At 44.5% G+C, this 27,154-nt stretch overlaps 1 protein-coding gene across 1 annotated transcript in view; it reads left to right on the plus strand.

The window, feature by feature from the left end:
- LOC126204362 (diacylglycerol lipase-alpha-like) overlaps window positions 1-27,154 on the plus strand; it is a 392,827-nt gene that overhangs the window by 222,024 nt on the left and 143,649 nt on the right. The window contains exon 10 of the mRNA XM_049938737.1: window positions 20,235-20,376. Within this exon, the coding sequence (XP_049794694.1) occupies window positions 20,235-20,376 (142 nt within the window). The remainder of the gene's footprint in view (window positions 1-20,234; window positions 20,377-27,154) is intronic.

The following is a 27,154-nucleotide window of genomic DNA, read 5'->3' on the forward strand; positions in this document are numbered from 1 at the left end:
GCTCGCGGCCGCAGTCTATATGTACCTGGTGCGTTCCCGTGTTTGTGTATTTCTACAGCTTCTTTAAACAAGCGGGTGTGACAGTGCTTCTCTACAGCCAGAACTTCCGTGTTGGAGAATTTTATTACGTGGTCGGTCTCACTCAGCGCATTCTCTGCCACGGCCGATTTCTCCACCTGCCCCAACCTGCAATGTCGCTTATGTTCTTTGATCCTGGTGTTGATTGATCGTCCAGTCATTCCGACGTAAACTTTCCCGCATGTGCATGCTAAGCGGTATATTCCCGACATTGCAAGTGGGTCCCTTTTATCCTTTGCCGATCTAAGACATTCTTTGATCTTCCTTGTCGGTTTGAAAATTGTATTTACGCCGTGTTTGCGCAATAAAAGGCCGATTCTGTCCGTCACTATGGAAATGTATGGCAGAGCCAAACGCTAGGCGAAATAAGAAATTAGGAAAAGAAATGTCGGGTACGGCCTTCCTGCCATGCCGGATCAAAATCGACACCACCTTTCCAGGTATACTTTTTTTTTCCAGCAGTGTTGCCGTGTTACTGAACAGACCCATAGAGAGGAGCTCTGTATGTTTCTCATTATCACTTCCTCAATACAAGCCCATTGTTGCATTCATGCATGGCTCCTTCTCTTCCTCTCAGTACATCTTAATGCTGCCACTCTCATCAGCAAACCATACCACACACGAGTGTGTTGGAAGCCCGAACGCGTCTCCGTGACATGGTCGCCTGTAACTTCACTCCAGAGCCCAAACGGAATCGGCGTGGAACTGAACGCCTTCTTTTGCTTCCAAACCGGGAAGCCGGGTGTGGCGATCACGCCCTCATTAGTCAGTGGCCGCAGAAACTCTCGCGTCAAAGGCCCCAGGTAGATACTGCCGTGTAGCCGATGCAGCCGTGAATGTGCGGAATCCAATAAATGTGCCACACATATAACAGCAAACACTGTTCACGAGACAGAGCTACTTGAAAACAGAATATACAGAAGAGGGATGAATATAACTGGCATCATCTTTCACAGTCTCCCCACACGACCAACAAAATAGAAAAAAAAAAAAAACACTTTGGAGTCATCACCCCCACTTATGCCTCAGATTCAAACGATAATATTAATAAAATATATAAAACGTTTTAATATAAGTATAACAATAATAGTTTGTTTACATCAGTGTTTAGGGGGTCGCTTTAGCGTGACTTATACAGGTTTGAAATTTCAGAGATTCACAACATTTGAAAAAGTTTCGTCCCAAAATTTGTGAAGTTCGTATGTCATGCACAAGTACTATAGTAGCAATAAACTCTGAAAACTTAGGCGACGTCATGTTTTACACAATACAAAATAACAGTGCGCACTCATCATTATCAGTTTTTCATTTAGCACTGCGATTGTGAACGCAGATCAGCAGCAAGTTGCTATTCGAGTGTCTTAATGTGGGTTTTGCTGTTTTTTTTTTCCTGTCGTTTCCACCTATATTCTAGAAGTTCGTCTTCTTTTCCACATAGTTAACCGAAAAGTATTTTATTTTAAACACAGATTGTAGGTACCTATAATTCCTTATCATTTTCGACACTCTTAGTTTTCATATTACCTCATTCTCTCAAAGCTAACAAAAAATTTGGGAAATGACGTATGCAGAAATATAAATGACTTTACTTAAATGGCATTTACGGTGAAATGACATATGTAGAAAAATAAACTAATTTAATCAGATGGTATTCAAGATGGTGAAACGACATATGCAAAAATAAAATGACTTTACTAAAATGACAATTTGGATGGTGAAATGACGTTTGCACATATATATACAACTTTACTAACATGGTAGCGGTGTCATGACCTCTAATCATGCATCTAATCTCAAACGCTTCGATTCTCTTCTTTCCATTTGCCCGCGGTCCATTTATTTACTTTTCTATTTATTTATCATATTCCATGGGACAGTTCGAACGAAACCCCTTTCGGTCATGGAACTTGATACTTCATGGTTTTTCAGAATGTTGATCACAACATTGATGAACAAAATTTTTCTCGGATGCATTATCAGTTTGCACTTGTAAACATGCATGGAGTTCCCGTGTATTAAAAGTTATCTTTAAGACCAAGAACAATATGTTCAAATTTTATTTTATTTACACGTCAAGTTCCGTAGGAACAAATTGAGGAGCAAGGCTCCAAGGTCATGGAACGGGTCAATACATGAAATTCTGTTCACTCCCTAAGCGAACAGCGTCTCGGTGTCACGTTTCTACTGGGCCGGGAACGAGACGTCGGTCCTGCATACTCCGACTCCTGATGACTGATGCTCGCCCTGGCGGTGATCTTCTTAGAACTTCTTTTGCCGCTACGCTGTTTGTCACCTTTCCGCTTATTGCCTGTCGCTGGAGCTTTGAATTTACTCTGGGTTGCAGGATCCTTATAGGGCTTCATTCTACGGACGTGGACGGTATGTCTGATCTTTCGTCGTCTTGTGTCGGGGTCTAAATCTTCAACTTCATAAGTAACATCAGACAACTGTCCTACAACCCTATACGGTCCAAAGTAGCGCTTCAGGAGCTTCTCAGAGAGACCAACCATCCGAACCGGAATGAAGATCCAGACGAGGTCACCAGGCTGGTAGACAACAGGGTGGTGTTGTCGTTGTGGTATTCAGTCCTGAGACTGGTTTGATGCAGCTCTCCATGCTACTCTATCCTGTGCAAGCTTCTTCATCTCCCAGTACCTACTGCAACCTACATCCTTCTGAATCTGCTTAGTGTATTGATCTCTTGGTCTCCCTCTACGATTTTTACCCTCCACGCTGCCCTCCAATGCTAAATTTGTGATCCCTTGATGCCTCAAAACATCTCCTACCAACCGATCCCTTCTTCTAGTCAAGTTGTGCCACAAACTTCTCTTCTCCCCAAGTCTATTCAGTACCTCCTCATTAGTTACGTGATCTACCCACCTTATCTTCAGCATTCTTCTGTAGCACCACATTTCGAAAGCTTCTATTCTCTTCTTGTCCAAACTGGTTATCGTCCATGTTTCACATCCATAGATGGCTACACTCCATACAAATACTTTCAGAAACGACTTCCTGACACTTAAATCTACACTGCATGTTAACAAATTTCTCTTATTCAGAACCGCTTTCCTTGCCATTGCCAGTCTACATTTTATATCCTCTCTACTTCGACCATCATCAGTTATTTTACTCCCTAAATAGCAAAACTCCTTTACTACTTTAAGTGTCTCATTTCCTAATCTAATCCCCTCAGCATCACCCGATTTAATTTGACTACATTCCATTATCCTCGTTTTGCTTTTATTGATGTTCATCTTATATCCTCCTTTCAAGACACTGTCCATTCCGTTCAACTGCTCTTCCAAGTCCTTTGCTGTCTCTGACAGAATTACAATGTCATCGGCGAACCTCAAAGTTTTTAGTTCTTCTCCATGAATTTTAATACCTACTCCGAATTTTTCTTTTGTTTCCTTAACTGCTTGCTCAATATACAGAGTGAATAACATCGGGGAGAGGCTACAACCCTGTCTCACCCCGTGGCCGAGCGGTTCTGGCGCTACAGTCTGGAACCGCGCGACCGCTACGGTCGCAGGTTCGAATCCTGCCTCGGGCATGGATGTGTGTGTTGTCCTTAGGTTAGTTAGGTTTAAGTAGTTCTAAGTTCTAGGGGAGTTATGACCTCAGCAGTTGAGTCCCATAGTGCTCAGAGCCATTTGAACCATTTGTCTCACCCCTTTCCCAACCACTGCTTCCGTTTCATGCCCCTCGACTCTTATAACTGCCATCTGGTTTCTGTACAAATTGTAAATAGCCTTTCGCTCCCTGTATTTTACCCCTGCCACCTTCAGAATTTGAAAGAGAGTATTCCAGTTAACGTTCCAGTTAACAGGGCGGTGGCTCGCGTCATACCTTCGGAGATGGTTTTCTTGAGCCTGCGGCGTGCGGAGTCGAGCTAACTGCCGAGCTTCCTCAGCTCTGGTTGACACCTGGCCGATGTAGTCGTCGTCCACGTCATCACGATGTAACGGAAACACAGTGTCCATCGTCGTAGTCGCCTTACGCGCTGCACCAGGAAAAATGGCGTAAATCCTGCGGTGTCTTGTTGGGCGGTGTTGGAGGCAAACGTCACGAAAAGTAGCCCCTCATCCAAATTGCTCTGCTCAACATTGACCAACATTCATAGCATGTCGACCAATGTCTTATTAAGGCGTTCAGTAAGCCCGTTACTTTGCGGATGGTAGGCACTCGTTGTGTGATTAGTAATGTTGCACCGACGATTTATCTGTCACAAAATTAGATTGAAAAACTTTCCCACGATCCGTAATTAACGACCTTGGGGCACCGTGTTTTAATACAATGTCTTCCAGGATGAATTTGGCTACCTCGGATGCTTCGGCTGTTTTCACGGCTTTTGTAATGGCATAGCGTATCAGATAGTCAGTGCAAACAATAATCCATCTATTGTCACTAGCAAACGTTGGAAATCGTCTGAGAAGATCAATCCCAACACGCTGGAAAGCCGTTTCGGCTAGTGGAATTGGTATGAGTCGGCCAGGTGGTTTCTGAGGAACTGCCTTTCTCGTCTTGCACTCTCTACAGATCGACACGTAGTGACGGACACTCCTAAATAAATCTGGCCAGAAAAATCTCTTGTGGATTATATTGTATGTCTTAATAAATCCTAAATGTCCGGCCTCAGGTGTGTCATGGAATTTCTGTAGAACATCTAAGCGCAAGTGTTTAGGAATCACTGGTAGCCACCTCTTTCCAAACGGACCGAAGTTTTACTTGCAAAGTAATCCATTAACTACCCTAAATTGCCCTTTCACATCCTCTGACCGATTTAAGGCAAGCATAATTTGAGATATCTTGGTGTCCTTCTTCTGCTCATCAGAGAGATCCTGGAATGCAACGAGACAGTCACTATCTTCATCAAAGTCTTGATGGTCTTGCGCAGAGTTTCTTGAGAGACAGTCGGCATCTTGGTGTTTTCTTCCACTTTTGTACACTATGGTAATGTCATACTCTTGAAGACGTAGTGCCCACCTGTCGAGTCAGCCTGTTGGATCCTTGAGACCTGTCAGCCAACAAAGTGAATGATGGTCTGTAACGTCTGTGAATGGCCTTCCGTAGAGATACTGTCGAAATTTGCACATGGCCCAGATCACAGCAAGACATTCTCTTTCTGTAGTTGAATAGTTTTTTTCCGCCTTTGTAAGTGTCCTAGAAGCATAGACTATAACCTTCTCTTTTCCATCCGAAATTTGCATCAGAACGGCACAGATCCCATACCCGCTCGCGTCTGTGTAGTTCTGTAGGTGCTCTCTCAGCGTACAGACCAAATACAGGGTCAGTCGTCAGAGCTTTTCGCAGAACATCGAATAAATCTAGTTGAGCACCACCCCAGACAAATTTATCAACAGCTTTTAACAACTCCTGGAGTGGCCTGGCTTTGAGACAAAAGTCTTTGATAAGACGACGGTAATAAGAACATAATCCGAGGAAGTTTCTCACATTCCTAATAATTTTAGGAAAAGAAAATTCCGTTACAGATCTCACTTTTTCTGGGTCTGAACTCACACCTTCGTCTGACACAATGTATCCAAGTATTTTGATTTCTTTTGCTCCAAAGAGACAGTTTCTTGGATTAAGTTTGTCCGACTTGTTGGAGACAATTAAGAACGGCCCTCAGTCTTTTTATACGTTCATCAAATGTCTCTGAGAACACTATAATGTTATCTAAATAACAATGACTTATCGTACACTTCAGGTGCCATAGAAGATTATCCATCATCCGTTCAAAAGTTGCTGGTGCATTACACAAACCAAACGGCATTACCTTAAACTCACACACGCCCTCAGGGCTGATGAATGCAGTTTTCTCGCGATCAGCCTCGTCTACTTCGATCTGCCAGTATCCCGAGTACATGTCCATTGCTGAGAAAAACTTAGCCCCCTTAAAACAATCTAGCGTACGTCAATTCGTGGAAGAGGGTAAACGTCCTTTATTGTTAACTTATTAAGCTTCCTGTCATCAGCACAAAAACGCCAACTCCCATCCTTCTTCCTGACGAGAACCACTGGTGACGACCATTGGTTCTGCAAAGGCTGAATGATGTCATTCTTCATCATTTTCTCTACGTCGTCGCGAATTATTCGACGTTCCGTTGCTGACACACGGTATGCCCTCTGGGTTATTGGTTGATGGTCCAGTGCTAATACGGTGCTTCACCGTCGATTTGTCTAATTTGCGCTTCACCTGTGAACTGAAGCATTCGGAGAACTCGTGAAGAATGGCAAGTATCATCTTCTGTTGTTCCTTAATGAGTTCTGGTGATAATCGAGCTAGAAGATCTTGTCTCTTAGTGGTAGCGCTAATTTCACCCACAGACTCGGCATGGGAGTTTTCTATGACCCTCAGCTGTTCTACAATTAACGGCTCAGCGTTTGCTACGCACATGCGTCTTGGAAGGATCTGCGGTTCTCGGCGACAGTTAACTATCCATAATTCACCGAATCCGTTCTTCAACTAGACGACAGAGACTGGGATGGCAAAGTTATTCTTCAGTGGTGTGCTTCTCTTACATTCCACTACAAGATCCGTGGGTTGATGCATGGTAGGACACATGAGAGCTACCTTTCTAGCGCTGACTGCAGGAATGATCCATTCATCCAGCACACAGAGTCTCCACGCACTCGGATGCACATCTTCCTCTCCACAGTATCTCATCTCGTCTAGCATAATCTTCGAGCGACCAGAAGCTTTCAAAAAGTCCCATCCGAGAATGACGTCATGACTACACTCTTGTAAGACGATGAATTCTAAGGGCTGTGTATGGCCACTTATAGCCACACGAATGACACATCATCTGTAGGTTTTACATATTTGCCATTAGCCACCTTCAGCAGAGATGTTTTGCTGTCGACGAATACGGTTTCCTGCTGCGAAATGACTGAATATGATGCTCCAGAGTCCACAAGAGCTTGGGCTGGTCGGCTATCCCTGAGGATATCGACTTAGTTTCCTATCATTTTTATAGTGATCGGCGGCGGGGGATTTTTCTCTTCGGCGGCCTCAACTCCAAGGAAGGTCGCACCCTCTAGTTTTCCAGGTTGCGGCGGCTAGATGATCGGCTGGAGCTTCTAAACGACGATGGAGACCTTGACCGGCGTGTTGGGGAGCGTCCTCTCCAGCGGCTAGCTTGCGGCGATGGTGACCTACGTCGTCCTGCATCCACATCTTCTTGTTCATCTTCGTCGTCCCGGAGTTGGCCTCAGCTAAGATCGGTCTGCTGTCTTCTGACGCGGGCGTCATCAAATACCCGCCGCCTTTCCCGACAATAGCGCACCACATGTCCCGGTCGTCCACAGTGGAAACATACTGGTTGGTTCTCCTGGGTCCACCTTGGTGCCCAAACAGGTTCCTCAAGCGGCATTGTGGGAACGTAACTTCGCCTGGGTCTCGACTTTTTCACCGTTTTAAAGGGATATGGAGGACAAGAGACTGTGTTCAATGTCTGCTCCACTTCCCACCTTATGACCTCTTGAAGCGTCTCGGTTTTTTGCTCGCCGTGCAATCCAAGTGCCTTCTGAACTTCCTCTCTCACTATCTGACGATGAAAGCTTGTGAAATCAGTTGCTTTCTCTACCACAGATATCGATAGGACGTTTGGAAGCCATTCAAAAGTCTTGCGTGTAATTCTTTTTTGATGCATTGTCTCGATATACTGGCACCACTTCATGAAGTCGTCTGCTGTTGAAACCTCCTTCAGGAGTAGGGCTTGATACATGTCCCCAGCAACTCCCTTCATGAGATGTGCAACCTTATCTTCCTCCTTCATTTTAGGATCCACTATTTTACACAGCTACAAGACGTCTTGAATGTAGGATGCTATAGTTTCTCCTGCACGCTGTGCCCTTCACTTTAATTTATCTTCAGCCTTGCACATCTGTCGTTGTGTGTCGCCGAAATACTTGCGCAGTTCCGCCTGGAATACTTCCCAGCTTCTTAACTTATCCTTGTTGATCTCTTACCGTTGCTTGGCAGTGCCCTACAAGTAGAAAAATACGTTAGCCAAACACAAGTAGTCACCCCATTTGTTAAATCTGGCTTTACGCTCATATATCTTCAGCCACTTGTTTGGATCTTGGCCATCGTCACCAGAGAACCCGGAAGGATGTCTCATGTGGTGACACACAGTTGCTGTCATCGTAACGTCCTCTTCTTCTGTCTACGATAGAGTGCGATCTGCTGAATATGGCTCGAACTCGGATTTCTCGCCACGTAAACGGCGGCTCTGTCGTGGCCTAATTGGAGCCACTGTGTCGTCGATAATATGTTCCAGTACCCAGCGCCTCCACCAGAATAACGTCACCTAGAAGGAGGTGTAGTTAGATGAATGACGAACACTAACTTCACTTAACGAAGGTTTATTCAACACTTGCACATACAAGAGCGCGGAGCGAACTGCTTCCGGCCAGAACACATACGGTCTATATACAGCTACAGAACATTCCAGTACAATGATTCTTAACAGTCGTGGCTACTTCTAGAATATACTCGAACCGAATATAGAAATTAAAATTGTACAGTCCAAGTGAGTTTTGAAGTCAGTGCCCTCCATGCAACAGTTCAGTATCATAACCACTACACCACGGAGCTACTCAGTTCTTTCTGCGACAATAATGTAAACAAGAAATGACGGTAAGGAATATATATATTGAGAGGCCAATGTGAAAATACCCAGACTCGTGAACAGGGGTTGACAAGAGGTACGAGAAACTTACGCCACTTATTGCCCGAACCGCCAGTTTCTGAACCAAAAACATCCTTTTAGAATGGGAAGGGTTACGCCAGAACATAATACCATACGACATAAGCGAATGAAAATAAGCAAAGTAGACTAATTTTCGTGTCGAACGGTCACTCACTTCAGATACCGTTCCAATAGTAAAAATTAAGTCTTTGAACAAGATCCTGAACGTGGGCTTTTCATGACAGCTTACAATCTATCTCAACACACTGAAATTTGTACTGTTCAGTTTCTCTAATCATATGCCCACTCTGTGAAATTAAAACGTCAGGTTTTGTTGAATTGTTTGTTAGAAACTGTAAAAACTGAGTCTCACTGTGATTTAGTGTTAGTTTATTTTCTACAAGCCATGAACGTATGTCATGAACTACACTATTTGAAACTGAGCCACTGTTGCACACAACATCCTATACTACCAAGCTAGTGTCATTTTAGAGTTGCGCATAATAGTAGAGGGCATATCATATATATAAATAAGGCACACGAGTGGCACCCATCACTTGACCGTACCCCTCTCAGACCCCACATCACAGCCATTCTCAACATTGTGAATAATGACCTTTTGCTGTCTGTTGCTAAAGTAAGAGGTGAACCAATTGTAAGCTACTCCCCGTATTCCGTAATGGTTCAACCTCTGGAGCAATATTTTGTGATCAACACAATCAAATGCCTTAGTTAAATCAAAAAATATGCCGAGCGTTCGAAACGTTTTATTTGACCCATCCCTGTTTATAAAGCGGCTTTACTACTGAGTACTTCAATCTTTCAGGAAACTGACCATTCCTAAAGGAAAAATTACAAATATGGCTAAATACAGGGCTGGCATGTGCAGCACAGTACTTTAATATTCTGCTGGGCACTCCATCATAACCATGAGAGTCCTTAGTCTTCAGTGATTTAATTATTGAATCAATCTCCCTCTGGTCTGTATCACAGAGGAGTATTCCAGACATCAGTCTCGGAAAGGCATTTGCCAAGAGAGTTATATGATTCCCTGTATAAACTAAATCTTTATTTAATTCACCAGCAATGCTCAGAAAATGATTGTTAAATAATGTACATATATCTGATTTATCAGTAACAGAAATTTTTTTACTTTATATCATCGACCTTGAGCTGCTGATCAGACACTTCCTTCACAATTGACCATATGGTTTTAATTTTATCCTGTGAATTAACTATTCTATTTGCATACCACATACTTTTTGCCTTCCGAACAACATTTTTAAGCACTGTTTGTAATGGGCTACTTTAGCTTGATTGTGACTACTTCTAACATTTTGATATGATTCCCGCTTTGTTCTACATGATATCCTTATCCGACTAGTCAGCCACCTGGGCTGCCCATTACTGCTAGTACCACATTTAGAACGTTCTAATGGAAAGCAATTCTCAAAGTGCATGAGAAATGTGTTAAGGAAAGCATTATATTTATCTTCTATGTTACCGGCACTATAAACATTCTACTACTCTTGTTCCTTGACAAGGTTTAAAAAACTCTCTATTGCTGTCGGATTAACTTTCATACATAGTTTGTAATTAAATGTGACATTTGTTTGAGTACTAAAGCCTTTTAGTGTTAAAATTTGTGCCCCATGGTCTGAAAGGCCTTTCACCCTTTTAATAACAGAATGCCCAACTAGTAATGAAGAATGAATAAAAATATTGTCTATGGTTATGTTACTGTTCCCCTGCACCCTAGTTCGAAAAAACACAGTCTGCATCAGATCATAGGAATTTATGAGATCTACCAGCATCCTTTTTCATGCACCATCATATACAAAATTTATATTGAAGTCACCACATGTAACTGATTTCTGGTACCTCCTACAAAGTGAATCAAGATCCCTCTCTAGCTTGAGGGGACCTATAAGCAACAACAATTAGAATTTTAGTTTCCCTAAATTCAACTGCCCCTGCACATCATTCAAATATCTGTTCCGTGCAGTGCTGTGATACGATGGACTCAAATGGAATATTGTTTTTTACGTACATGGCCACTCCTACACCCCTCAAGGAACTCCTTGAAAAGCAGTCAGCTAATCCGTATCCTGATAAAGGAAGCCTCTGAATTGTCAAATTATTTAAGTGGTGCTCTGATACATCAATAATTTCAGAGTCAACATCTATAAGCAGTTCACTAACTTTATCTCGAATACCTCTTATACTTCGATGAAATATGCTAATTCCTTCTGTACTTGGAGACATTACATCCTCAGAAGGTGAGCCCTTAGTTAGAGGGACATCTAGTCTTCCAGAATTTCCAGTACTGCACTTTCGTGTATACAAACCACAAAACATGGGGTCCACACGGGTCAGCTTTACGGCCCTTACTATTTCTGCTTTGCATAAATGACCTTCCCTTCAACTTCACAGAAACAAAACCATTCTCTTTGTTGGTAACGCCACAGTTATATCTGACGCAAACTAACCAGTCTAGACTCTGATGAACACAAGTGCAGCCCAACTAAACTCATGGCTTAAATCAAGCTGACTGATCTTTAATATAAATAAAACTGTTGACCCAACCTTTCATACTAACAAAAAAAAAAAAAAGCTTCACTCGTCTCCACTATATCATTTAACGTTAACCATGTTTAATTTGCTAATGAAACTACATTTCTAGGACTTTACTTTACTGTCAAACTGTCACTGTCATAGAAAGGCCACGTTGACATAACCAGTACCAAATTGAGTAAAGTATGTTTTATGACCAGATCACCAGAAAATGTAGCGATTATCACTATCATGATATCAGTTTACTACGCTCTCTTTCATCCGATACTCAGTTACAGAATTATTTTTTGGGAACAAAGGTGCAGAGACAGTGAAGTTGTTTAAACTCTAAAAGAATACAGTCAGAACAATGCTATCCGAACAGTAGAAAGAAACGTGGAAACTATTCTTTGGGAAACTTAGTGTATTACTTCTTCCATGAAAACTCGTACTTGACCTATTGTATTTTACAAAGAAAAACATCAATAAAGTGGACACCACCACCATGACATAAGATCAAGAAACTAATTAACGTTAGTTTCCCCTCTCGACAAAACTATACCACATAGACGATAGACCTAAAGGATTTTAAATTGAAACTCAGATCAGTCACAATAAAATACTTCTTTTAGAACATATAGGAATTCTTAGAATCTGACACGGAACAACAAGCATTAGTGCGTCTTAACAATGCGTAACAATGTGTCAAAATCAATTGATCCACTTATGCTGGACATTAATACGTCAACGAAAGAAAATTGCTAACCCACAAGAGCGTATTTTGCGTTGGTGGGTGTTATATGTTTCTTTAAATTCAAAGACAAGAACATGACTACAATTATAGTAAGTAATTTTATATTAGACAGTATTTTCTAGCGGTACATATGAAACTAATTGTTACCAGCATGTGGTCAATTCGGAAACACAACATCACTTGATCAGATAAATCTTTACTAATTTGTGCGTTAGCATTTTTTTCTGCCGACTCCTTCCTATGTGAGTGTGTGTGAATAGACAAATGAGTATAAATTTTATGGTTGTAAACCCTAGAGCCTGCAACCCAGCTGTAATTCCTTTCAGAGTATGCTGATATAATAGCCCCATGCTTACCAATCACATACAACCTCTCGTTCAAAGAAACATCCGTAACAAATGACTGGAAAGTTGCATAGGTCACACCAATACTCAAGAAAGGAAACAGAAGAAATAAAAGTCATCTGATGAATTAGAGACATCACTGGCGTCGATATGCAGTAGGATTTTGGAACATATACTGTTTTCGAATATTACGAATTACTTCTAAGGTAACAATTAACAGTTGGCACATAGTCAACAGGGATTAAGAAAATATCGTTCTTCTGAAATACAACTAGCTCTTTATTCGCACGAAGCAGAGTATGCTATCTACAGGGGATCTCAAATTGATTCCCTATTTCTAGATCTCCGGAAGACTTTTGACACTATCCCTCACAAGGACGTCTATGGAGTATCGTCTTAGTTGTGCGACTGGCTTCGTGACTGCCGTCAGAAAGATCACAGTGCGTAGTAATCGACGGAAAATCATAGAGTAGAACAGAAGTGATTTCCGCCGTTCCCCATGAAATTGTTTGGACTCTCTGCTGTTTCTAATCTACATAAACTATGTAGGAGACAATCTGAGCAGCACTCTTAGGTTGTTTGCATGTGATGATGTCGTTTACCGTCTAGTAAAGCCATCTGAAGATCGAAAGCAATTGCAAAATGACTTCGACACGATATCTGTGTAGGGCGAAAAGTGGCAGTTCTCTGAATAAGGAAAAGTGTGAGGCCATCCAAATGAGTTTGAAAATAAATCCGTTAAATTTAGGTTACACGATAAATCACACAAATTAAAAGGCTATCAGTTCAACTAAATTCCAGGATTTACAATTACAAACAATTTAAATTAGAAAGATCACGTGGACAAAGTCGTGGGGAAGGCAAATAAAGACAGAGTTTTATTGGGACGACACTTAGAAGATGCAGCAGGTCCACTATGGAAACTGCATACAGTAAGCTTGTCCGTCCTCTGCTAGAGTACTGCTGTGCAGTATGGAATCCCTACTACATAGGACTGACGGCGGACATCGTAAAAGTCCAGAGAAGGGCAGGTGGTTCTGTATTATCGCGGAATAGGGAAAAGAGTGTCACGAATACGATGAGCGAGTTGGGATGGCAATCAAAAGAAGACGTTATTCGTTGCGGCGAGATCTTTTCACGAAACTTAAGTCATCTGCATTCTCCTCAGAATGCGAAAATAGATGACTGTCGCCAACGTACGTAGGGAGAAGTAATCATATTCATAAAATACGAGAAGTCAGAGTTCATATTGAGGGACTTGAGTGTTATTTTTCCTATGCGCTGTTAGGGAGTGGAACGATGGAGAAACAGTGTTAAGGGGGGAGTAAACATGTAAATGCCGATGACTAATGTGATAATGATAGTCTGCAGTGTTTAAATAGTCCTCAGTTACCTGTGTGTGTATGATCTTTTTCTTTAAAGACCTAATAGTCATTTGTGTTATGAAATCTTTGGCATGTACTTCCTCTCATACTAATACCCATTACACGGAGTAATATACCATAAATATAATTTTGAAAAATCCGATAGCTATGTACAGGGTTATTACAAATGATTGAAGCGATTTCACAGCTCTACAATAACTTTATTATTTGAGATATTTTCACAATGCTTTGCACACACATACAAAAACCCAAAAAGTTTTTTTAGGCATTCACAAATGTTCGATATGTGCCCCTTTAGTGATTCGGCAGACACCAAGCCGATAATCAAGTTCCTCCCACACTCGGCGCAGCATGTCCCCATCAATGAGTTCGAAAGCGTCGTTGATGCGAGCTCGCAGTTCTGGCACGTTTCTTGGTAGAGGAGGTTTAAACACTGAATCTTTCACATAACCCCACAGAAAGAAATCGCATGGGGTTAAGTCGGGAGAGCGTGGAGGCCATGACACGAATTGCTGATCATGATCTCCACCACGACCGATGCATCGGTTTTCCAATCTCCTGTTTAAGAAATGCCGAACATCATGATGGAAGTGCGGTGGAGCACCATCCTGTTGAAAGATGAAGTCGGCGCTGTCGGTCTCCAGTTGTGGTATGAGCCAATTTTCCAGCATGTCCAGATACACGTGTCCTGTAACGTTTTTATCGCAGAAGAAAAAGGGGCCGTAAACTTTAAACCGTGAGATTGCACAAAACACGTTAACTTTTGGTGAATTGCGAATTTGCTGCACGAATGCGTGAGGATTCTCTACCGCCCAGATTCGCACATTGTGTCTGTTCACTTCATCATTAAGAAAAAATGTTGCTTCATCACTGAAAACGAGTTTCGCACTGAACGCATCCTCTTCCACGAGCTAACCGCGCCGAAAATTCAAAGCATTTGACTTTGTCATCGTGTGTCAGGGCTTGTAGCAATTGTAAACGGTAAGGCTTCTGCTTTAGCCTTTGCCGTAAGATTTTCCAAACCGTCGGCTGTGGTACGTTTAGCTCCCTGCTTGCTTTATTCGTCGACTTCCGCGGGCTACGCGTGAAACTTGCCTGCACGCGTTCAACCGTTTCTTCGCTCACTGCAGGCCGACCCGTTGATTTCCCCTTACAGAGGCATCCAGAAGCTTTAAACTGCGCATACCATCGCCGAATGGAGTTAGCAGTTGGTGGATCTTTGTTGAACTTCGTCCTGAAGTGTCGTTGCACTGTTATGACTGACTGATGTGAGTGCATTTCAAGCACGACATACGCTTTCTCGGCTCCTGTCGCCATTTTGTCTCACTGCGCTCTCGAGCGCTCTGGCGGCAGAAACCTGAAGTGCGGCTTCAGCCGAACAAAACTTTATGAGTTTTTCTACGTATCTGTAGTGTGTCGTGACCATATGTCAATGAATGGGGCTACAGTGAATTTATGAAATCGCTTCAATCATTTGTAATAGCCCTGTATTTTCTGAACTCTTTTATATGATGCACTTTTATTCATGTTAATACCCATTATGTGAGGCAGTATATAGTACCTCTCAAGGGTAACGATCACAGCACTCCCCAGCATCTACACTGAAGCGCCAAAGAAACTGGTATAGGCATGCGTATTCGTATACAGAGATATGTAAACAGGCAGAATATGGCGCTGCGGTCGGCAACTCCTATATAAGACAGCAAGTACAGTATATGGGGCAGTGGCAGGTTATCAAGATTTAAATGAGTTTGAACGTGGTGTTGCAGTCGGCGCACGAGCGGTGAGAGCATCTCCGAGGTAGCAATGAAGTGGGAATTTTTCCGCAATATCGTTTCACGAGTGTACCCTAAATATCAGGAATCCGGTAAAACATCAAATCTCCGACATCGCTACAGCCCGATAAAAGATCTTGCAAGAACGAGACCAACGACAACTGAAGAGAATAGTTCAACTTCACAGAAGTGCAACCCTTCCGAAAATTGCTGCAGATTTCAATGCTGGTCAGCGTGTGGGCGGTTCAAAGAAACATCATCGATATGGGCTTTGGGAGCCAAAGGGTCACTCATGTACCCTTGATGATTGCTCGTCATAAAGATTTATGTCTCACCTGGGCCCCTCAATAGCGACGTTGAACTGTTGATGACTGGAAAGAGTCCAAATTGTATCGAGCGGATGGACTTGATGGGCATGGAGATAACCTCATGAATCCATGGACCCTGCATGTCAGCAGGAGACTGTTCAAACTGGTGCAGACTCTTGCATGGTGTGGAGCGTGTGCAGTTCGAGTGATATGGGACCCCTGATACTTCTAGATATGATTCTGACAAGTGAAGCGCACGTAAGCATCCTATCTGATCTCCAGCATCCATTCATGTAGATTGTGCATTCCGATGGACTTGGGAAATTCCATCAGGACAATACGACAATCCACACGCCCAGAATTGCTACAGAGTCCCCCAGCAACACTCTTCCGAGTTTAAACATTTCCGCTAGGCACCAAACTCCCTAGACGTGAACATTATTGAGCATATCTGGGATGCCTTGCAACCTGCTGTTCAGAAGAGATATTTAGCCCCTCGTGCTCCTGCGGATTTATGGACAGCCCTGTAGGATTCCCGGTGTCAGTTCCCTGCAGCACTACTTCAGATAGTAGTCGAATCCATGCCACATCGGGTTACGGCACTTGTGCCCCTGCTCGCGGGGGCCGTACACGATGTTAGGCAGATGTACCAGTTTCTACATCTACGTATATACTCCGCCAGCTACCAAGCGGTGTGTGGCGGAGGGCACAATTCGCGCCGAAATCATATTCCCCCCCCCCCCTTCTGTTCCACTCGCGGATCGCGCGAGGGAAAAACGACTGTCTGAACGCCTCAGTACGAGCTCTAATTTCTCTTATCTTTGAATGGTGATCATTGCGCGATTTGAAAGTTGGTGGTAACAATATATGCTCTACATCCTCGGTGAAGATCGAATTTCGGAATTTAGTGAATAGCCCCTTCCGTTTAGCGCGCCATCTATCTGCAAGTGTGCCCCACTTCAAACTTTCTACGAGATTTGTAACGCTCTCGCGATGGCTAAATGTACCAGTCACGGATCTTGCCGCTCTTCTTTGGACCTTCTCAATCTCTTGAATCAGACCCAACTGGTAAGGGTCCCATACAGACGAACAATACTCCAAGACTGACGAACTAACGTACTGTAAGCTATTCCCTTTGTTGAAGGACTGCATCGCTTCAGATTCTACCAATAAACCGCAATCTAGAGTTCGCCTTACCCGTTACTTGTGTAATCTGATCATTCCATTTGAGACCATTTCGAATAGTCACACACAGATACTTGACGGATGTTATTTTGTACACGTACATTAATGGGGATTTTCGCCTTGTTGTACGCAGTAGGTTACACTTACTAATATTGAGAGATAACTGCCAGTCATTACACCGCGCATTTATTTTCTGTAAATACTCATTGATTTATTCACAACTTTCGTGTGATACTACACTCCTGGAAATTGAAATAAGAACACCGTGAATTCATTGTCCCAGGAAGGGGAAACTTTATTGACACATTCCTGGGGTCAGATACATCACATGATCACACTGACAGAACCACAGGCACATAGACACAGGCAACAGAGCATGCACAATGTCGGCACTAGTACAGTGTATATCCACCTTTCGCAGCAATGCAGGCTGCTATTCTCCCATGGAGACGATCGTAGAGATGCTGGACGTAGTCCTGTGGAACGGCTTGCCATGCCATTTCCACCTGGCGCCTCAGTTGGACCAGCGTTCGTGCTGGACGTGCAGACCGCGTGAGACGACGCTTCATCCAGTCCCAAACATGCTCAATGGGGGACAGATCCGGAGATCTTGCTGGCCAGGGTAGTTGACTTACACCTTCTAGAGCACGTTGGGTGGCACGGGATACATGCGGACGTGCATTGTCCTGTTGGAACAGCAAGTTCCCTTGCCGGTCTAGGAATGGTAGAACGATGGGTTCGATGACGGTTTGGATGTACCGTGCACTATTCAGTGTCCCCTCGACGATCACCAGTGGTGTACGGCCAGTGTAGCAGATCGCTCCCCACACCATGATGCCGGGTGTTGGCCCTGTGTGCCTCGGTCGTATGCAGTCCTGGTTGTGGCGCTCACCTGCACGGCGCCAAACACGCATACGACCATCATTGGCACCAAGGCAGAAGCGACTCTCATCGCTGAAGACGACACGTCTCCATTCGTCCCTCCGTTCACGCCTGTCGCGACACCACTGGAGGCGGGCTGCTCGATGTTGGGGCGTGAGCGGAAGACGGCCTAACGGTGTGCGGGACCGTAGCCCAGCTTCATGGAGACGGTTGCGAATGGTCTTCGCCGATACCCCAGGAGCAACAGTGTCCCTAATTTGCTGGGAAGTGGCGGTGCGGTCCCCTACGGCACTGCGTAGGATCCTACGGTCTTGGCGTGCATCCGTGCGTCGCTGCGGTCCGGTCCCAGGTCGACGGGCACGTGCACCTTCCGCCGACCACTGGCGACAACATCGATGTACTGTGGAGACCTCACGCCCCACGTGTTGAGCAATTCGGCGGTACGTCCACCCGGCCTCCCGCATGCCCACTATACGCCCTGGCTCAAAGTCCGTCAACTGCACATACGGTTCACGTCCACGCTGTCGCGGCATGCTACCAGTGTTAAAGACTGCGATGGAGCTCCGTATGCCACGGCAAACTGGCTGACACTGACGGCGGCGGTGCACAAATGCTGCGCAGCTAGCGCCATTCGACGGCCAACACCGCGGTTCCTGGTGTGTCCGCTGTGCCGTGCGTGTGATCATTGCTTGTACAGCCCTCTCGCAGTGTCCGGAGCAAGTATGGTGGGTCTGACACACCGGTGTCAATGTGTTCTTTTTTCCATTTCCAGGAGTGTACTTTCCTGTGGACTACAGCATCGTCAGGAAACAGTCTAATGCCGATGTCAATACCATCAACCAGATCGTTTATGTAAATCGTAAAAAGCAGCGGACCTATTACGCTGCCCTGGGCCACACCTGAAGTTACGCTTGTTTCTGTTAAAGTCACCCCGTTTAGGACGACATATTGCTCCCTGTCTGTTAGAAAACTTTCTATCCAACCGGATATGTCATCGGATAGACCGTAAGTGCGCACTTCTTGGAGCAAGCGACAGTGCGGAACTGAGTCAAACGCCTTTCGAAAGTCGAGAAATACGGCATCAACCTGGGAGCCAGTATCTACCGGTATATCATGCACAAAGAGGGCCGGCTGTGGCTCGCATGGCCGCTGTTTCCTAAAACCGTGCTGGTTCCTGCAGAAGAGCTTCTCAGAGTCTAGAAAGGTCATTATGTCTGAACACAAAATATGTTCAATGATTCTACAACATATCGATGTCAGTGAAATTGGCCGGTAATTCATACGATTTTCTACCGTTTTTATAGATTTCCATGACGTGGGCCTTCTTCCGGCCCCGTGGAACTTTCCGCTGTTCCAATGATCTCTGATAGATGCTGGATAAGAATGGTGCTATATTTGTAGGATACTCAACATAAAATCTTACGGGGATACCGTATGGGCCAGAGGCCTTCCTGGCGTCTAAGGATCTTAAATGTTTTACAATCCCAGATACACCAAACACTATGTCAGCCATCCTTGCGTTTGTTCGATAATTGAAAGGGGGAATGGTGCTGCAGTCCTCTACAGTCAACGAGTTTTTGAAAGCTAGGTTTAGAATTGCGGCCTTCTGTTTATCATCATCAGTTACTTTGCCCGTACTGTCAGTAAGAGAAGGTATTGAATTATCTGTAGCGTTCATAGATTTTATGTTAAGACCAAAATTTATTGGGATTATTTTTAGACTCTGCAGATAAAATATTGATTTCAAATTCGTTAAAAGAATCTCTCATTGTCCTTCTGACAGCTGCTTTCATTTCGCATAATTTCTGTTTGTCAGCGGGGCGGTGACTACGTTTAAAACGACTGTGCAAAATTCTCTGCTTCCTCAGCAACTTCCTAATACGTTTGTTGTACCAAGGTTGGTCCTATCCCTCCCCTATATTTTTTCTAGGCACATACTTCTCTAGCATATGGTGGACAATACCTTTAAATTCCGACCAAAGATGCTCAATGTCTTTGTGTCTCGCGGTGAATGCTTGGAGCTGACTGTGAAGATATTCATTAATGACACTTTTATTTGCTTTCCCAAACTCTACGCTGTTTCTTCGTTTTTTTTTTTTTTTTTTGTTTTCTTTTTTTTCCAACTTCCACTGACATAGAAGCCACAACGACATTATGGCTCTTCAGTGTACCGTCATATCACGCACTCCGACTTGTGCAATATCATGATGTACTTTCTGCACAACGTTTACTGTAAAGGAGTAATAAAAACACGATGCAACTGTGTCCGGCCAGCATGCCCGCCGCGGAGCACAGCAAGCAGTTCATCACGTCCGTGGTGGTGGGCAAGGACGTGGTGCCGCGCATCGGCCTCCACCAGCTGGAGTCGCTGCGCGCTGACCTCATCAACACCATCAAGCGCAGCAAGGACCCCAAGGTGAGTCTCGCGCAGCCAGTCTGCCGTATACTGCACACACAGGGCAAACCAGTCACTAAAGACTCAAACACGCTCATCGAACTACAGCGATGCCAGTCTGTCCATTGTTATGTGGGAACCTACGCAAGGAATGTGGGTTACTAATTAGTTAGGTAGTTAGTTAGTGTCATGTACCATTTGTACAATTAACCGCAGTGATACAGATCGTGTCATTTCACAATCAAATTACACATTCATATGTAAATTTGACTACATGTTGACCATTTACATTGTCTTTTTTTTAAATACGGACATGAGTTACTAGATCCTATTGGCCTCCTTTTATACCAGGTGACCAGAAACTCAGTATAAATTTGAAAACTGAATACATCACGGAATAATGTAGATGGAGAAGTACAAATTGACACAGGTGCTTGGAATGACATGAGGTTTTATTAAAACCAAAAAAATACAAAAGATCAAAAAATGTTCGACAGATGGCGCTTCATCTGATCAGAATAGCAATAAATAGAATAACAAAGTAAGACAAAGCAAAGATGATGATCTTTACAGGAAATCCTCAATATATCCACCATCATTCCTCAACAATAGCTATAGTTGAGGAATAATGTTGTGAACAGCACTGTAAAGCACGTCCCGAGTTACGGTGAGGCATTGGCGTCGGATGTTGTCTTTCATCATCCCTAGAGATGTCGGTCGATCACGATACACTTGCGACTGCAGGTAACCCCAAAGCCAACAATCGCACGGAGTGCGGCTGAGCATACGATCATCACCAAACGACGCGCGCAAGAGATCTTTCACGCGTCTAGCAATATGGGGTGGAGCGCCATCCTGCATAAACATCGTACGTTCCAGCAGGTGTTTATCAGCCAGGCTGGGAATGATGCGATTCTGTAACATATCGGCGTACCTCTCACCCGTCACGGTAGCAGTTACAAAACCAGAATCCCGCATTTCCTCGAAGAAAAAAGGCCCGATAACGGTAGATGTGGTAAATTCAACCCATACCGTGACTTTCTCGTCGTGCAGTGGAGTTTCCACAACAGTTCTAGGATTTTCGGTAGCCCAAATTCTGCAGTTGTGAGCGTTGACAGACCCTCGGAGCGTGAAATGGGCTTCGTCGGTCCACAAGACGTTACTCAACCAATCGTCATCTTCTGCCATCTTTTGAAATGCCCACACCGCAAATGCCCTCCGCTTCACTAAATCGCCATGTAACAGTTCATGATGCCGATGGATTTTGTACGGATAGCATCGGAGGGTACGCCTAAGTGCCAACCAAACAGTAGTGTATGGATTGCCGGTGCGACGTGCGACTGCACGAGCGCTGACTTCCCCGTGCATAGACGAACCCGCTACAGTCTCCATTTCTTCCTGAACTGTCTCAGCAGCATTACGCCTTGTGCTCGGTCGGCCACTACGGGGTCTATCGTCTAAACAACCCGTGGCTTCGAACTTCGAAATCATTCTCGCCACAGCTGCATTTGTCAACGGACAACGGACCCGTTCGAATCCCCTTCCTATGGCGATAGGATAGTAACGCTGAACTAGCACATTTCCCATTCTGATAATACTGCTTCACTAAAAGCGCCTTTTCAGGTAACGTCAACATGCTGCGACTGCTGGCGCATCTGATTCTCTCTCTCATTACAGCTCCTTTTATACGCGATTGTCATGCGCAGTCACTGACGTTTTGCTGTCCAGCGCCATCCGTCGGACATTTTGTGAACTTTTATTTTTGTTCTAATAAAACCCCATGCCATTCCAAACATGTGTGTCAGTTTTTACCTCTCTATCTACATTATTCCGTGGTTTATTAAGTTTTCAAATTTATACTGACTTTTTGATCACCCGGTAGATAGAAAGGATAGAAATTCCTCTGCGGAATAGGAGGAGTTGTCAAGGATTAAATTTTGCTATTTGCTGTCAGATTTAACTTTGCTGTTCGACAGACATTTTATATCAATGGGCGAATGATCAAAAATTTTGGTGACCGCATTGTGCACCCCTTTTTTTGCTTATTGTGGGGTAATGAATGTCATATTTTCTCCCAGTATAGTAATTATGAGCACGACTGTCCCTTTTTAGTTCCAGTGGATTGTTGGCAACAAACTTCATCGAGAAGCATTTGTATTGTGAAACAGTAGCCAAAATGCGTAAGTCCTTAAACAGATGTCTACAGTATGATTGGGGGTGAGCACCACACATAATTATTACAGCGCGTTTTCGAACAATGAAGATTTTAGAATTAATCTTTCATCCTGCAGCAGAGTGTGCGCTGATATGAACCTTCTTGGCAGATTAAAACTTTATGCCACGTCGAGAGTCGAACTAGGGACCTTTACCTTCCGCGAACAAGTGCTCTGCCAGCTGAGTTAGCCGATCACGACCCATAAGCTGCCCTCGCAGCTGTACTTCCGCCAATAGGAAGGTACGAGACAGGGCACTCGCGGAAGTGAAGCTGTGGGGGCGACTTGTGGGTCGTGTTTGGGTAGCTCAGTTTTTAAAGCATTTGCCGTGGAAGGCAAAGGTTCCCAGTTCGAGTCTCGATGTGCCACACAGTTTCAATCTGCCAGGAACATGTAATGAAGGCTTTATTAATGGTGAGTTACACCAGAACAGTATTCCATAGGACAATATGGAATTAAAATACGCAAAATATGTCAGCTGCTCGATTTGTAATGATTCTAAGTGCAAATGTGGCTGAACGAAGTAGTTCCAAGAGTTTCAAAATGTGTTTTTTTCCAAGTTTACATTTTCATTAATATGGACATTTAAAAATTTTGGAGTATCCACTATATTCATTATTTCTTCGCAATCTGTTACACTTATCGCTGGTGTAGTACATGTAAATGTGCATACCTGAATATGTTGTGCCTTTTCGAACTAGCAGTGACACCATTTGCAGACAGCCATTCAATAGTAATTTTAAGAATATTATTTACCATTTCTTCTGTTGCCAAATGTATGTTTGCGTTGAATACAATGCTAGTGTTACACGCAAAAATAACTAATTGTGCTTGTTCTATTTTAGATGTAAGGTTGTTTTCATATATGAGAAACAATAGCGGACCGAAGACTGAGTCTTGTGGAGCCTCATAAGTGATTTAGCGACATTCGAAAGAATCACCTCTGCTTACATTGGCTGTAGTATGAAGTACAACTTTCAGCATTCTTTTGGTTTGATATCCATAAATCCTCAGTTTGCCTATAATAGATCAGGGAGAATTCAATCGTCACATAAACTGCAGCCCGTTCCTCAGACTCTGGCAGGTGGTGTATTGGCCCTAAAAATAGATTCTCCATTTGGTACTTACGCCCTGATTTTCCTTTGTACTTTTCTTCGTAAAAGTCGGTCCGCCAGTCGAGTCTCATATGCACAACTTCTGTACATTTATTCGTACAGTACTTATCTCACAGTCAAAGTTATTCCATTGTGATTTCATACAACGTTCGATGCGATGTTATATGGCTGAAAAGTCAACGAAAACTTTCCGTTTATCATCGTTCCCGCCAAAACAATGGTATATTACTCCACTTCCAATTGCTGTAGTGTTGTAACCTCACAGTACTACTTAACTGAATCGGTACTGACTCGCCTAACTAACAGAATGCTCTCCACAGTTGTCCACATCTGATCACCTTCAGCTGAGATGGCTTCTTGTATTTTGGTAGCTTGATATCCCTTAAGACAGAATTTATGTCTTATGAATCAAACGGATACTTTTATAATTTATAATTTTATAATTTCCTTTTGAGTCATGGTCCACTGGGGACCGAACTGCACAATAAGCCTGGGTTCGGTGTGGGGCAGCAGTGGGGTGAGTGGACTGCTGGAGCCTGCTGTGGGGTTGTGTACCACTGCGGGGTACGGCGGGGACGAAGCCTCTCTGTCGTTTATAGGTCCCCAGTTCAATACACACATAGATACATACATTCATACATACATGGGAGGGAGCTAGACCTTAGGGTATGGAGTGTTTTTAATAGTTTGGAAGACAAATGGCGACTTGTAAGTAGCCACAAAAAAGTTCCATTTCCGATCCTGTTATAAATCTGCATAATACCGACTTCTAAATCATTTTCTTGTAAGAAAACCACTTGACTACACTACATTTCTTTTATTTTCCTTGAGAGCTAGAGGGTAGCCGTGGACTCCTCATGGATATTCGCGCCCTCCATGATGAGAATACACCAGTTGTCTTAAAATTTCTTCTTTGTTTGTCTTCAACTAACGCCCCTGCTGAACGAGCGTTTTCTCATGCGAATGGTTTGTGGACAAATGACAAGAACTCTCTTTCAGTACAGACTTTAAAAGCTCTGTTGATTAATAAGGTGGACTTGTATATTTTTTTACAAAATGTTGTGTACTTAAGTGCCTTCCCTGAAGAAGATTCAATCGTCGTAAAATATCAGTTAGTAATAATTCTACAGAGAAAAAAAAGACGAGAGTCTGTTTGCTTTAAATTTATGCACTGGCGGAAAAAAATCGCAATACCAAAACAAAAAAAAAACAAAAAATATGTAGACTAATGAATTTGCGGAAAAACTTCTATCTAGGTAACATATGTAAGTGGCTAACACTGCAAGATCACAAGTTAATGTAAGCGCGAGATAAACCATTGCAAATGTGAAATGCTGATACATTAACAACCGGTGTAACAGCCAGAATGTTGAATGAAAGCATGTAAACGCGCACGCACTGTGTTGTACAGGTGCCGCATGTCAGTTTGTGAGTATTGGTGCACTCGGTCGGTCGTTACGGCGGTGGTCAACGGTGGTTGTGAATGACGCTGGAGTGGTCATCCGATGATGTCACATAAGCCCTCTGCTGGAGACAGATCTGATGTTCGGGCAGGCCGGGGCAACGTGTCGACACTGCAGAGCATCCTGGGTAACAACAGCGGCATGAAGGCGAGCGTTAACCTGTTGGAAAACGTCCCCTGAAATGCTGTTCGTGAATGAAAGGACGACAGGTCGAATTACCAGACTGACGTACAAATTTGCAGTCAGGGTGCGTGGGATAACCACGTGAGAGCTTCTGCTGTCAAACGAAATCGGATCAGAGACCATAACGGGGGCCGTAAATCCAGTGTGTCCTGCACGCAGACAGGTCGGTTGCAGGCCCTGAACTGGCCTCCTCCTAACCAAACCACGGCCATCACCGGCACCGAGAAAGGACCAGCTTTCATAGAAAACACAACAGACCGCCACCCTGCGCTCCAGTGAGCCCTCGCTTAACGCCACCGAAGCTGCATATGACGGTGGGTTGGTGTCCGTGGAATGTACGCTACAGGGTTCTGGCTCGGAGCTGTCCTTTGAAGTAACCGACTTGTAATACACTCCTGGAAATGGAAAAAAGAACACATTGACACCGGTGTGTCAGACCCACCATATTTGCTCCGGACACTGCGAGAGGACTGTACAAGCAATGATCACACGCACGGCACAGCGGACACACCAGGAACCGCGGTGTTGGCCGTCGAATGGCGCTAGCTGCGCAGCATTTGTGCACCGCCGCCGTCAGTGTCAGCCAGTTTGCCGTGGCATACGGAGCTCCATCGCAGTCTTTAACACTGCTAGCATGCCGCGACAGCGTGGACGTGAACCGTATGTGCAGTTGACGGACTTTGAGCGAGGGCGTATAGTGGGCATGCGGGAGGCCGGGTGGACGTACCGTCGAATCGCTCAACACGTGAGGCGTGAGGTCTCCACAGTACATCGATGTTGTCGCCAGTGGTCGGCGGAAGGTGCACGTGCCCGTCGACCTGGGACCGGACCGCAGCGACGCACGGATGCACGCCAAGACCGTAGGATCCTACGCAGTGCCGTAGGGGACCGCACCGCCACTTCCCAGCAAATTAGGGACACTGTTGCTCCTGGGGTATCGGCGAGGACCATTCGCAACCGTCTCCATGAAGCTGGGCTACGGTCCCGCACACCGTTAGGCCGTCTTCCGCTCACGCCCCAACATCGTGCAGCCCGCCTCCAGTGGTGTCGCGACAGGCGTGAATGGAGGGACGAATGGAGACGTGTCGCCTTCAGCGATGAGAGTCGCTTCTGCCTTGGTGCCAATGATGGTCGTATGCGTGTTTGGCGCCGTGCAGGTGAGCGCCACAATCGGGACTGCATACGACCGAGGCACACAGGGCCAACACCCGGCATCATGGTGTGGGGAGCGATCTCCTACACTGGCCGTACACCACTGGTGATCGTCGAGGGGACACTGAATTGTGCACGGTACATCCAAACCGTCATCGAACCCATCGTTCTACCATTCCTAGACCGGCAAGGGAACTTGCTGTTCCAACAGGACAATGCACGTCCGCATGTATCCCGTGCCACCCAACGTGCTCTAGAAGGTGTAAGTCAACTACCCTGGCCAGCAAGATCTCCGGATCTGTCCCCCATTGAGCATGTTTGGGACTGGATGAAGCGTCGTCTCACGCGGTCTGCACGTCCAGCACGAACGCTGGTCCAGCTGAGGCGCCAGGTGGAAATGGCATGGCAAGCCGTTCCACAGGACTACATCCAGCATCTCTACGATCGTCTCCATGGGAGAATAGCAGCCTGCATTGCTGCGAAAGGTGGATATACACTGTACTTGTGCCGACATTGTGCATGCTCTGTTGCCTGTGTCTATGTGCCTGTGGTTCTGTCAGTGTGATCATGTGATGTATCTGACCCCAGGAATGTGTCAATAAAGTTTCCCCTTCCTGGGACAAGGAATTCACGGTGTTCTTATTTCAATTTCCAGGACTGTAGTTCGTTGTGT

The sequence above is a fragment of the Schistocerca nitens genome, chromosome 9 (assembly GCF_023898315.1).
Source record: "Schistocerca nitens isolate TAMUIC-IGC-003100 chromosome 9, iqSchNite1.1, whole genome shotgun sequence".
NCBI classification, from domain to species: Eukaryota; Metazoa; Arthropoda; class Insecta; order Orthoptera; family Acrididae; genus Schistocerca; species Schistocerca nitens.